Below are 12,148 nucleotides of genomic sequence, written 5' to 3'. Positions count from 1 at the left end.
CCACCCCCCAAAAAAAGAGAGAGAGGGAGAGGATTGGTGGAACTCTCCAATCTCTAATTCTGCCACTGAAGGGGTGGGACCAAGGGGGACAATTCCAACCTTGGGAAGAAAGCACCCTGGCTTCCAAGCCCTGGCCCTGCACTGGCTGGCCGGGGTGAAGACGGACTGCTGACTTGCCCAGTTAGTTATAGGGTTGGCAGATAAAATAGAGGGCATCTGGGTGAACTGCAATTTCAAATAAACAGATTTTTTTAAAATAGAAGTATGTCCCAGATATTACATGGGACATACTTAAACTAAAAGGCATCCATAGTTTACTTGAAATTCAAATTTAACTGACCATCCTATACTTCTATCTACCAAATTTCTCAACCCGACTTTTATTAGTTCCCGTGACGCAAGACAGGGATAATGCAGAAGCCGCTGCGTAAGAGTTTTGCGAGTATTAGCTGACATAATATATTTAAATTACAGAACACTTGACAAGATAAGGGGTTTTACCATCCCTTTCTGTCCTCCCAGCTACGGAGATCACTTGACATCAGGACACAGGCAGGAGGGGAGGGAGGGGGAGAGGGTGAGGAGGGCGCCGTACCAGCAGTTCTTCCTGTAGCTGCGGATTCACTGAGCACACGTATAACTGAAGGGACTTCAACGTCACCATGCTTGAATGCACAGGGATTCTGAAAACTTCATTAAATATCAGGGGGGCTTGCAATTCCAGAGCCTTAGAGCAGTAAGTGTTTGGCGTGCCGGAGTCAAGCGGGGGCAAATAGACGCGGATGTGTCTGGAACCAAGAGAGGAAGGAAAAAGCAGACGGAGGCAGCGCTTACTGACACATCTGCACGTGACACGCATGGACCACATATGTGTGCACAGACGCCGCCCTTTTCCACTGCCCATGTGCAGAATTTTAATGTCTTTTGGAAAAGATCCTTTTCTCAACTGAGAGTAAGCCCAAAGAACTTACGTGCCCCTGGCGATCAGGGGGAAAAACCCAATCACAAAGAGAAGACTTCCAAGTCAGTGGTTAGGACTTCAGGGGGACTCAAATGGAGGTTCTGCTTTTACCACCTTTGTAGGAAAACATCTGCACTGATCTCTCCACGGCCCCTCGGCTCCCTCTCCAAGCTCTGCCTGCCTTGCCTCTCAGACTGCTCGCCCACCCAGGCACCCGCCGGGCTGGGCTCCCGGCCGTCTGCCCGCAGCACGGAACCAGCACCCAGGAGAAGCTCCAGCATCAGTGGAGTAAAGTACAGGATCAGGGCGAACCCTCAGCCGGTGAAAACCAGGCTGCTTCCAAGGCCTTCGGGAGGCCAGTTTACAAAGACGACTCACGGAAGGGGAGGGCACCGTCGGGCCTGAACACCCATCACAGGTGGGTTCACCCACCAGGGTAAGTGGGACCTCACACCCCCATCGGGCACCCATCTCCCCACTGGGGACAACTCAGATCTCCTTCTCCCTGCTCGGACAAGGATGCCTGAGCCCAGCCTGAGGCCTCTTCGGGCACCTCATCAGATCGCAAGAGCCGAGTGTGGCTGTGTCGCCACCAGCCTTGTGACCAGGATGGACGTTTTCAGCCCCAACGCTGCCGATGCTGGGCACCCGGCACTTTGTGAGCATGGCCACGGCACATAACCAGCCTGGCTCCAGTAACTCCACCTGCCTCAAATAATAAACCAGCCTCTTCTTAAAACTTACAATCCTTTAGATTTCAGACAGACATTCCCTGGCGTTTTATTCTAAATTCAGGTTCCACGACAGTCTTTTCCCTCCCCAAACTGCCACGTGCAGCAGGTCAGCCAGTGGTGCCGTGTGGAGGAGGGCCCGGGGGGAGGACACGCCGCCCCCGGCACGGAAGCTTACATTTTGCAGTCTTCCTTCACCACCAGCCCGGCAAAGTTCTTCAGCTGGAGCACGTTCACGAGGAGACACTCGCTGGCACTGTCGTGCCTAGAAAAGAAAATGCACGTTCACAGACTGCAAACGCCCCACAGTGCAGAAATCCTGCTTGAACTACTGCAGTGGTCCTCACCCCACCCCCAGGGGACCTGTGCAAAGTCTAGAGGCTTTTCTTACTGTCACACTGAGTGGAGGGGGGCTACTGCATGTAGTGGGTGGAGGCCAGGGCTGCTGCTCAACACCCCAGGGGGCACAGGACGGCCCCCAACCAAGAATGACCCAGCTTGAATGTCACGAGTGCCGAGAAACGCTGGGATGACAAGAGTGAGCAAAAGAAAGCTGCTGGGATGTGAACATCCTGCCTTGTTCGTCTGAACACTGCTGGTTACTGCCTTTCTAGACACTGTAGCTAGAAACCAAAACGCTTAGTGTTGCACAGCACCTGGCTACCCCAGCTCCGACGGGAACTTCCCCGAGGCCCTGACCGTGCCCACGGGGTGAGCGTCCCCGGCCGTGACTCGGTGTTGGAGGACGGCAGTGGAGCCGCTCTTGCCCATCTCTCCTTCCCACCACCGCTGTCCCTTCACCCGAGACCGCTGAGATGGGCCCGGGGGTACCCAGGCCAGGGAGCAGCACCCGGATCACGCGGGTCCCTCCATCCCTCCTGGCCTGTGTGTGGAGGTGTGAGTCGCCGGGCGGACCCCAATCTACCCATCGTCTTTACGAGCAACAGGGAAGGAGTCTTCTGTACTCACAAAAATCCAACATGGATCTGGGGGCCCTCGTTACCGCAAGCGTCTCCACGCGCAGGCTCGTCTGCATCCTCGCTCCTGAACAGTCGGAAAGGCACCGCGTTACTCCGAGGGGGCCTGGTAGAAGCTCTCTCACACTAGGGGTGCTTCTTACTGAGAAGAGCTTTATTAAGTTGCGACATAAATAAATGCTTTAAGTGACTGACAGGGCACGGCAGGTCCCCAGGATCCATGATGTCACCTCCCAGGGTACCTACTGACGAAGTGGCCTTTTTGAGAAAATACCTCTCAAAACCACATGTGACATTCACAACAAAGTTCAAAAACATATACTCTTAAAAGCTTTGCAAGGGGGACTTCCCTGGTGGTCCAGTGGTTAAGACTCCGCGCTTCCACCGCAGGGGGCGCGGGTGCGATCCCTGGTCAGGGAACTAAGATCCCACAAGCTGAGCAGCGCAGCCAAAAAAAAAAAAAAAAAGTTGGCGATAAGTGAAATGTATACAGATATCTGAGCTGAAAAAATGACATCAAAGGTCTCAAACAAAATAAAGCCCACAAGGGGTTTTGTCCTTGCAAAGTGATTCCTCCAACTAAGGAAAGGAGACGGGGGGAACATCCATTTCTAGTGAATCCATTTCTAGCCCTTTCTAGAAAAGCAGGTCTCCCTCGCACACTGGTTCTCCTTTTCCGGCTCTACTGGGCTCATGCCTTCCAACTCCCGGGGCCGGAGAGAAAGCACTCATCCTAGATTCCCGAAGCCAGGCCAGTCCCCAGATGCCACCTGGGACCAGAGGGGGTCCGTGGGGATGCTCAGGGCCCCTCCCACATGGAGAGAAGCCAGAAGAGCTGCACCCTGGAGACACACAGGGTGTCAAGCCAGACAGGTCTCGGTAGGGGTGCCTTCTGGGAAGTCAGCCCAGGCAGGGGAGAAGGTCAGCTTCTAACCTTTTGGTGGGAGGTTCAAACACGCCGCTGTCGCTGGCCAGCGAGTAATCGGACAGGCAGGTGGACACGCAGCGCGCTCTCCGCTCCAGCCTCTGGGCGCTGTCTTCTCGGGGGGTCGCTGCTGCAGATGAGAGACACGGCCGGGCTCAGGAGGCGACAGTGCGGGAGCCCAGCCAGGGCAGAGCAGAGACAAAGGCACGAAGTGGCAGAGACAGGCCAGCACGTGTGCAGATGTGTGTTTACATGCACTCTGCTCGAGTCTTTTCTTATATTGGAAAATGGAAGAAACAGGCTTCTGGCTACTTCTTTAAAAGCTCTTTAAATGATCATCAATCTCCCTTCACCTCCTTAATGAGTGCACAGGTCAGAAGGTGGCGGGAAAGCCCTTGGCGTGGCCCTTTGAGAGAGTGTCACACGGGAAGACCTGGAGAGAGATTTCGCCTGCACGCGGATGGCAGCGCGCTCTCCGAGAAGCAGGAGGGGGGTGTTTCCTCCTTGACGCTGCTTGGTATTCTCCATACTTTATACAAGGAACACAGGCTACACTGCTTTATAATCAGAAAACAGAGTTTTAAAAAATCATCAAATAACCCCCAACAAAATGGAGTGACTTTCAAGTCAGAGGACACAGATGCACCCAGACTCGGCCTTTGCCGATGTCTCCGTGACCCCTCTGCCGCTCTAACTGCAGCGTCCTCAGCAGCCCTGGGGCCAGACTGGCTTCCAGAACTGTCTCCTGGGATTAGAAAGGACCATCACTGGGCAGCTAATTTTTGTCTCGTATCTGTTTCAACCAAGAGCCAAAGACAACCACTGACATTGTCCCTTTTACCATTTCATCAACTCCTTTCCTCACAGCAACAACTTTCTGTTAACAAAAGCAACAGAAACAGGCATGCCGTCTCCCGCTGCTAAATGTGACGACGGACACAGGAACCTCAACGCTTCTGAGAGAGGCACACACGGTCAGAACACAGGCTTAAACCGTAAAGCCCCAAACTGAGCCTCACTCTGGCATCACAACGCCTCTTATTAATAATGCAGGTCCCTCTTTTCTTCCTATGTTCTCCGCCCATCTAAGCTCTAGAAATTGAAAATCTAGACACCTGTGCACCCCTGAGTTGAGGGAAATAGCGAGTCCACCAATGACCATCTCTCTGTTCAACCAATTTATTATTCACAGCACAATTAAACCCAAATATATTCACTGGGGTACAAAACAGACAGGGCTGTGGCCTTTGGTCTCACGATGTTAACTGCAGACAAAAGCCGATCGATCTCTGAAAGGTCTGCGGCGCCCAGCGTGGGGGCCACCGGCCCCACCTCGGCCAGGGGCAGAAGCTGGCTCTGTGCTGGGGTGGCCGGAGGCACCGACTCTCAGATCGTAGACGGCGACTCCCAAGTCCAGCTCTGCTTGTCACCCCGGCCCCATGGAAGGACCCAGAGCCTCCAGCTCTAAACTGCAGATAGAACTGCTCAGTCTGCTGCATGGAACCCCAGCAAACACAACGGCTCACTACTTCCATTCCCAGCCCTGACACTCGGCCTTACATGCCTTTAAGGAAGTAACACCACACAATGATCCAGTTAACTTCCAGGCAACCCGATGGTGTGACTGACAAAATTTCTCTCTCATTGCAGTGAAAGTGGATGAAGAGAGAAAGGAAATGGAGGAAACAATCGTCAGTGATCCTGGGCTTAGCACATTCACGGAGCAACTGGATGCAGGAGTTGACAGAAGGAGGTACGGTCAGCACTTGCCCTGGGTGAGAAACAGCACACGGCACACCCCACAGTACACACCGCAACCGTCTGCTCTTGGGCTTCAAGGCAACGAGACGGAAAGTGGGGAGCAACGCCAGTGAGGTATGGAATAAACAAGCTTCCACACATTCATTTTATAAACCTCTGATCTTTCCATCATGAAACACAGACAAACAGACACTGAGACTTAAGGACAGCAACACTGCTTGACAAAAGGGAAGAAAGTATAAGGAAAATCACATCGTGGGCAAAGCTGCCAGCTGGCATATTAAAATAATGAAAGCGCTGAAGTCTGGGAAAAAAATGCAAGAAGGAAAAAATACGTCAAGCTCTTAGAAAAGTTCTTACACAACTTTCAGAGCCAGGATGAATACCGTTCAAACGACAATAACAAAAAGAGCAACTGTTGAGCTACATTAAAGCACAGCCATGAGCTATGCCCTTCCTGACCACACCCCGAGCATCCTAAATACATTGATTCACTGCACAAAGATGTGGCACAGCCTGACCAGCAAGGCGAAGGAGAAGTCCAAGGTCACTTACAGTGAATGTTTCTGTCGAGCCGCATGAGAAAAGAGATAAAAAAAAAAAAGCACAAAGTGAAAAAACTGCAGAATTTAAGCCAACAATTTTAAACGGTATGAATGTAATAAAAAACATCAATAAACAGATGAACAAGGTCAAAGTACTTACGGACTTATATTAGCAAATACCAGTGGGGAATGAAAATAGGAACGATTTCAAAATCATGACACATTTGAGTTTCAAAATGTGGGGAAGATAAAATTGTAGTAAACATGTAAAAACGGTTAAAGATGACAGTTTATTTCCCCACTCCCCTGCCCCACCTTCTGTGCCCTCAGGTTGATTTAAAACACAATGGGCAACTCTGAATTTTATGTTACTAAAATTTTTCTCGCTAAAGCTTCCTTGAGTCAAACTTAGACGGTACTGTTCTTAGACTGGAGAGTGGAGGGAACTACGTGACCTCGGGCGTCATAAATGAGGGGTGGGGTTTCATCAAGGGAGGCAAGGAGTCACCCTGTGTCCATGCCTGAAGCTGCTCACCCAACCCAGCCCTGCGAGAGCACCTACCAAGACCCATTCACTAAGTCAAGTACCTCTAGTTTGTATTCTACCCAGAGTGTCATATATGAACGCACCACCAGGTGGCAGTATCTGACCACACCATAAGTAAAGGCCTCCGAGTCTAAGCTTGAAGCATTATAATATCCACCACAAAGCAGAAAAGAAAAATAAAGAAATCAGGATCAGAAATTAAGTCAGCTCTTCTCCTTCCCACTCAGTGTTTCCCCTGGACCAAAAGCAGTGCTGGACCTTGTATGGATTTTCTGCATAAGTAGACAAACACTCTTGTATCTCAGCCTTTAAAGAAAAGTTGGTACGGGGGGGTGGACACTGAGAAGAGGAAGCTCAAGCAACAACAGATGCACGATTCAGTCCTTATTTTGTATTTTCTTTTTTGAATAAACATGGAGCACTGAACCTGTGATTACAACAAAGAACAAAGCGAATAAAGTTCCCCTGGCACATGTGAATTACAGAAATGACGTATCTGGGGATATGAAAGGTGTGTTTGCAAACGCAGAGGGGGAGACACCAAAATAATAGAGATGCCAAAAAGGCCCGGGGCTGCCGCAGAACATAATGGATCTCTGGTTAAACACATAAATGCTACAAGAGACTATTATCTTACATATATATAATAACCCGCGTGGGTATACATACAAAAACCCGACAGGTAACAGAATGGTGGTGAATAGAAGAGCCCATAAAGATCACCTCATTCAAGGGCACAGAAGCTGAGACTCAGCTCCATCTAAGGTTGCGCTCAAGGTCGTACAGCTAGTGAGTCAACAGGGCAGGGAACAGAATCTGGGTATAAGCTGCTAGTTCGAAGCCATTTCTGCTACATCACCCTGGTTTTGGATTCACGTTTTATTTCCACCTTTTGCTGCTGACTGCTTAACAGTACATGACCAGGGTTTCTCAGCCTCGGCACTCTTGACATCTTGGCTGGATCATTCCAGCCAAGATGGGGACCATGCTGTGCACTGTAGGATGTTGAGCATTGCCCCTGGTCTCCACCTACTAGATGCCAGTAGCACCCCACCAGCCCCAAAGTGTGACAACTGAAAATGTCTGCCAAGTATCTCCAGGGGTCGAAAACACCCCTGGTTGAGATCCACTATGCTATACAAATTGTCTAGTGTTCGCCTAAATGGAATATCTAAAAACAGTTTTGCTGTGCAAATAAAAATGAAGTGGGCTGAACTTCAGGAATGAGAGGGCTGTTCTGATCTTCTCTAAAAATTAAGGAAGTTAAAGTCGCTAGAGATTGGCTCACAAAAGCACTCGGGGTGAAGATAAGGAGGGTGAAGCCCAGACTCTGCTTTGTGCACCAGCCATCAGCCAGAATACTCCCCAGAACAGCAGTCTGGTTTTCCATGTGGGCTACAAGCTGACAGACGCTGGCACCAAGCAGAAGCTGAATTAACACCAACTGGACGGATGAAATTCTCATGGATACATGTTTCTGGATTTAAAGAGCAGCAGAGAAATCGATTCGGTAGAAAGGACTGATATTTTCCCTCCCTCCCTGATAGAATTATGTCCTTGAAAAGTACAAGGACAGGGCTTCCCTGGTGGCACAGTGGTTAAGAATCTTCCTGCCAATGCAGGGAACACGGGTTCAAGCCCTGGTCCGGGAAGATCCCACATGCCGCGGAGCAACTAAGCCCGTGCGCCACAACTACTGAGCCTGCGCTCTAGAGCCCGCGAGCCACAACTACTGAGCCCGCGTGCCACAACTACTGAAGCCCGCGCACCTAGAGCCCATGCTCCGCAAGAAGAGAAGCCACCGCAATGAGAAGCCCGCGCACTGCAATGAAGAGTAGCCCCTGCTCGCCGCAACTAGAGAAAAACCGCTCGCAGCAACAAAGGCCCAACGCAGCCAAAAATAAATTAAAAAAAAAAAAGTACAAGGACAAAGGATGAAGAGATGAAGTCACAGGGCCAACGTTAGTAGAGATTTCTGCCGGGCCACAGCCAGACGGCAGTGCCAGTGCTGGTCTGAGGCGGGCACACACAGAACGTTGCATGTGGGCACACGCCCTGGAGAGTTCGTTAAGGCCCGAGCACTTCTTTAGCAGCCTCCGAATGCGGAGGAACTGTCTCATTTTCGACAATTAAGTATATTCTGAAAACAAGCCAAATGCCTGGGAAAGACTACTTTCCATGACATTTCAAGGACCCAGGGCAAAAGCACGCGGAACGAGCAAGGCAGCGGGCGGGCGAGCGTGCGTGCGTGCGTGCGGGCCTCCTCTTGCCCTGGAGGGTCCTAAGCTGAGGGCTCACTAGGCCACAGCAGAGCCAGCTGGCTTCCATGCAGATGCATGCGGCTTCCTCCCTGAACTCGAGACCTTTCCTCCCCGGCCCCGGGGCACCCACCGGACCCATCAGTACGTACTTGCAGCCGTGGGAGCGGCAGCCGCTTGGGGTCCTCGCTCGCGAGGTCCTTCGCCATCCCCGGGGCACCCGTGCGGCGGCAGGGACGCCGCGCCCGGCGGGTCTTCGTCCCCCACGGCGGAGGCCTGAGCGCGCAGCCTGTCCAGGGCGCCCAGGCCCGCCACCTCGAAGGCGTCCCCGAGCTGGGCCAGGGGTGAGTCTCGCGAGGCCGGGAGGAAGGGCGTGTCCAAGGGCGAGCTGGGCGGGGACAGCGAGGACAGCGAGGAGCGCGAGGACAGGGACGCCAGGGACTGCGGCGTGTCCAGGGAGCGCCTCTGTTTGTGGAGGCCTGCGGGGCCCGGGGCGTCCGCCAAGGGGGCGTCCCGGCCCAGGGAGTCGAAGGGGACGAGGTCGAAGCGCAGGAGCGGGCCGCCCTCGGCGTCGGGCTTCTCGTACTGCGGGAGGCCGTAGATGTCGGTGAAGCTGACGGAGCTCAGGGAGCCCCGGCTGGAGGCCAGCGAGCCCCGGCTGGAGGCCAGGGAGCCGCGGCTGCTCCCCGAGGAGACGGTCAGGGTGCTGGCGGACAGGCTGAAACGAGAAGAGCAGCCTGGAGCCCGCGGCTGGAGCCCGCCCGTCCCCACCGCGAGCCGAGCCTCCGGTCTGCTCCACGAGGAGCAAACCTCACACTGGCGCCTCTTCAACACCTCTGAGCCTTTTAAGACACCCCCCCCACCCCCGCCCCTTCGTAAATATTTCCTTTGTTTCTTTGAATGTCAGTCGAGAGCAGTAGTTAACGTCAAGGGCTCTTGCTCGAGTTCAAGTTCCAGCTCACACTCAAGACTAGCTGAACGCATTTGATTTGGTCAAGGGCTTTGCCCTTTCCGAGCCTCCCACCTTCTCACCCGGCGCTGGGATGAGAGCGGTTCCTGCCTCAAGGCACTGTGAGGGGAGAACTGAGAAAACAATACGCAGAAAGCCCTTAACACTACACTTCCCGATACGGTAAGTGCTTGAAACCTGGAGCTCTTACTGAGCATCCAAATCGGATTTTAAAGACATTCATGCCTAACTAAAATGAGTATCTTAAAAAAAATAATTAAAAGTGTACGTGTGCATCTATGTAGATGGACATATACACTCCTGAGGCTGGGAGTTACAAAATCCTTCGATAAATGATTCATTATTCTGAAGTCACATCTGGTTCTCATATTCCTTGGATCATATGTGAGCAGCTCCTCTTAAAAATATCGTGTATCCACACTTTCCTGTCCAGTGTTTACAACCACTGCAGGTTCTAAGTTCTGGGAGAGAAAGTCAAGCTAAATGAATCGTGAAGTTCACGGCTACTATGTTATAACATGATAATCAAGTTACCCACCTTTGTAACTGGGACTGGAGATAGGACGTTAGACGGGTAGCTTCTTCCAGCTGCATCAGGAGACAGTTTCTTTTTTCCTGAAGTAGAATCCTGTAGGTACGAAAAGAGTCCACTGGTGGATTTCAAAGATGCCAAGTATATTTTCCTAACAAGAAATTCAACTGTAAATTCCCCCAAACCGATTGAGGTGTCAATGACTAAATTCTAAAAAAGCACATCCAAGGTCATAAACACCAAGATAACAGACTGTTCTACTGTTTTTGTCTTGCTTAAAATGTACCACTGGCCGCCTGAACAGTGCCTGATACACTGTAGAAGTTCAGCACATGGGTGGATAGGCGGAGGAATGCATGGGTGGGTGGATGGATGGATGGATGGATGAATGGGTGCGTGGATGGATGGATGGATGCATGCGTGGATGGATGGGTGGAAAGACGGATGGATAAATCAATGGGTGGATGGCTGGATGGACTGACGGATGCAGGGGTGGGAGGAGGGACAGGCAGACGGATAGGTGAACAGGTGGATTGGATGGACAGATAGCAGACAGGCAGATGGGCATACGGATGAGTGGTTGAGGTGTGTGGGAGGATGGGTGTGGGTGGATGAACAGATGGATGGGAGACTAGAATATGGATACAAATGCACAGCATGCGGTAATCTACTGGAATTCCTTGGAACAAATCAGATTCCCTCATGCTAAGCCCCCTTCCAGGCAAAACTACGTGCAATTCTAAAATCTACAGAATTAAAAGATTAAACACAAATAAAATAAAAAAACAACTGCCACAGTGTTGGAGGTAGTCTTCTTCCCACTTTTTTCAACTTTATTATTTTCTAAAATGAAATTTTTTCCCACAGCGCTAAGCCCACTGCCTAGAATAGAGCCCGACATGGATAGGCACTCGATAAATAGTTATTAAGTGAATGTACAAATGAATGTTTGCTTCTAGAACAAAACAGTTCTCGTTTACAAATCAAAATGACGGCAGTTTAACACAGGCCAAGCAGGCACCCTACAAAACAACTGCTCTTCCTTTGAAAGAGGAAAAACCTTACATCCCGCCAATCCCCAATAACTCTCACTAACCTGCTCAAACTTTCCATCTGACAATGATGCCACTGAAACCAAGACGGGCAAAGACTGGGCCTGGCCAAACAGCTGGCACACGTCAGCCCTGAGATGCGTACTTCCATACCTTTCTGACTGGCTCCCTCCTCCCAGACCGGGTCTCTTCTAACGCCCTCAGCCTGTTCCCAGGGAAAGCCCCCCGCCTCTGGGCCCCAGGCGGCAGGGAGAAACGGGCCCGCACCTGCTAGGCCCAGAACGTCACCGCCGAGGGAACACTCATGGGGCACTTGGCCCCATCACCTGGCCGGAAAGGTGCTTATTAGCACCTGTGCACGGCCCGCCTTGCCCAAGGCCGTGTAGTGCCAGATTCAGGAGACACCTGGGGCTAATTCAGTCCCAGCTGAGGGCCCTGCGCCCCAGGATGCAGCTCCCAGGCTGGTTCCACAAGAGACCCCATCAGGTGAACGAGCTTGGGTGACCCAGGCTCTGAACCCAGGCATCAGGGTAAAAGCAGCTCCGTGGGGTTCCATGGATTTGTGCCCTGGGACCACAGCACTCCTGCACTCTGGATTTCCACATGGCGAGGGCAGAAACACTCAAGGGTACATGGGTGTGGGGTCCTGGTACACGTGGTGGACATGTGGTGTTCGTGGGACTGAATCCTCTCCCGTTAAGAGAAAACCAACCAGAAATCCCAGGCCCTCTGACCCGAAACATACACAAGAGAACAGCATGGGGAGAACGGAAGGTGATGTTAAGCTGAAACGATACAAAAGCACAAGAGCACAGATGAAACTTCCATTTCATAGTCCCATTGCAGAGTCAGAAGCGATAAACCCTGGGTTTATTTTGAGAGAGGTGAG

At 51.7% G+C, this 12,148-nt stretch overlaps 1 protein-coding gene across 2 annotated transcripts in view; it reads right to left on the bottom strand.

Annotated features, from left to right (window-relative positions):
- WWC3 (WWC family member 3) overlaps positions 1-12,148 on the bottom strand; it is a 118,133-nt gene that overhangs the window by 18,109 nt on the left and 87,876 nt on the right. For both annotated transcript variants that reach the window (XM_082610406.1, XM_082610407.1), the window contains exons 10-15: positions 10,214-10,303; positions 8,858-9,423; positions 3,604-3,724; positions 2,662-2,736; positions 1,871-1,957; positions 596-788 (exon numbers count right to left, since the gene is read on the bottom strand). In XM_082610406.1, the coding sequence (XP_082466532.1) occupies positions 596-788; positions 1,871-1,957; positions 2,662-2,736; positions 3,604-3,724; positions 8,858-9,423; positions 10,214-10,303 (1,132 nt within the window). The remainder of the gene's footprint in view (positions 1-595; positions 789-1,870; positions 1,958-2,661; positions 2,737-3,603; positions 3,725-8,857; positions 9,424-10,213; positions 10,304-12,148) is intronic.

Source organism: Mesoplodon mirus, assembly GCF_964341445.2.
Source record: "Mesoplodon mirus genome assembly, chromosome: X".
Taxonomy (NCBI): domain Eukaryota; kingdom Metazoa; phylum Chordata; class Mammalia; order Artiodactyla; family Ziphiidae; genus Mesoplodon; species Mesoplodon mirus.
This window is presented reverse-complemented; position numbering and strand designations above follow the sequence as displayed.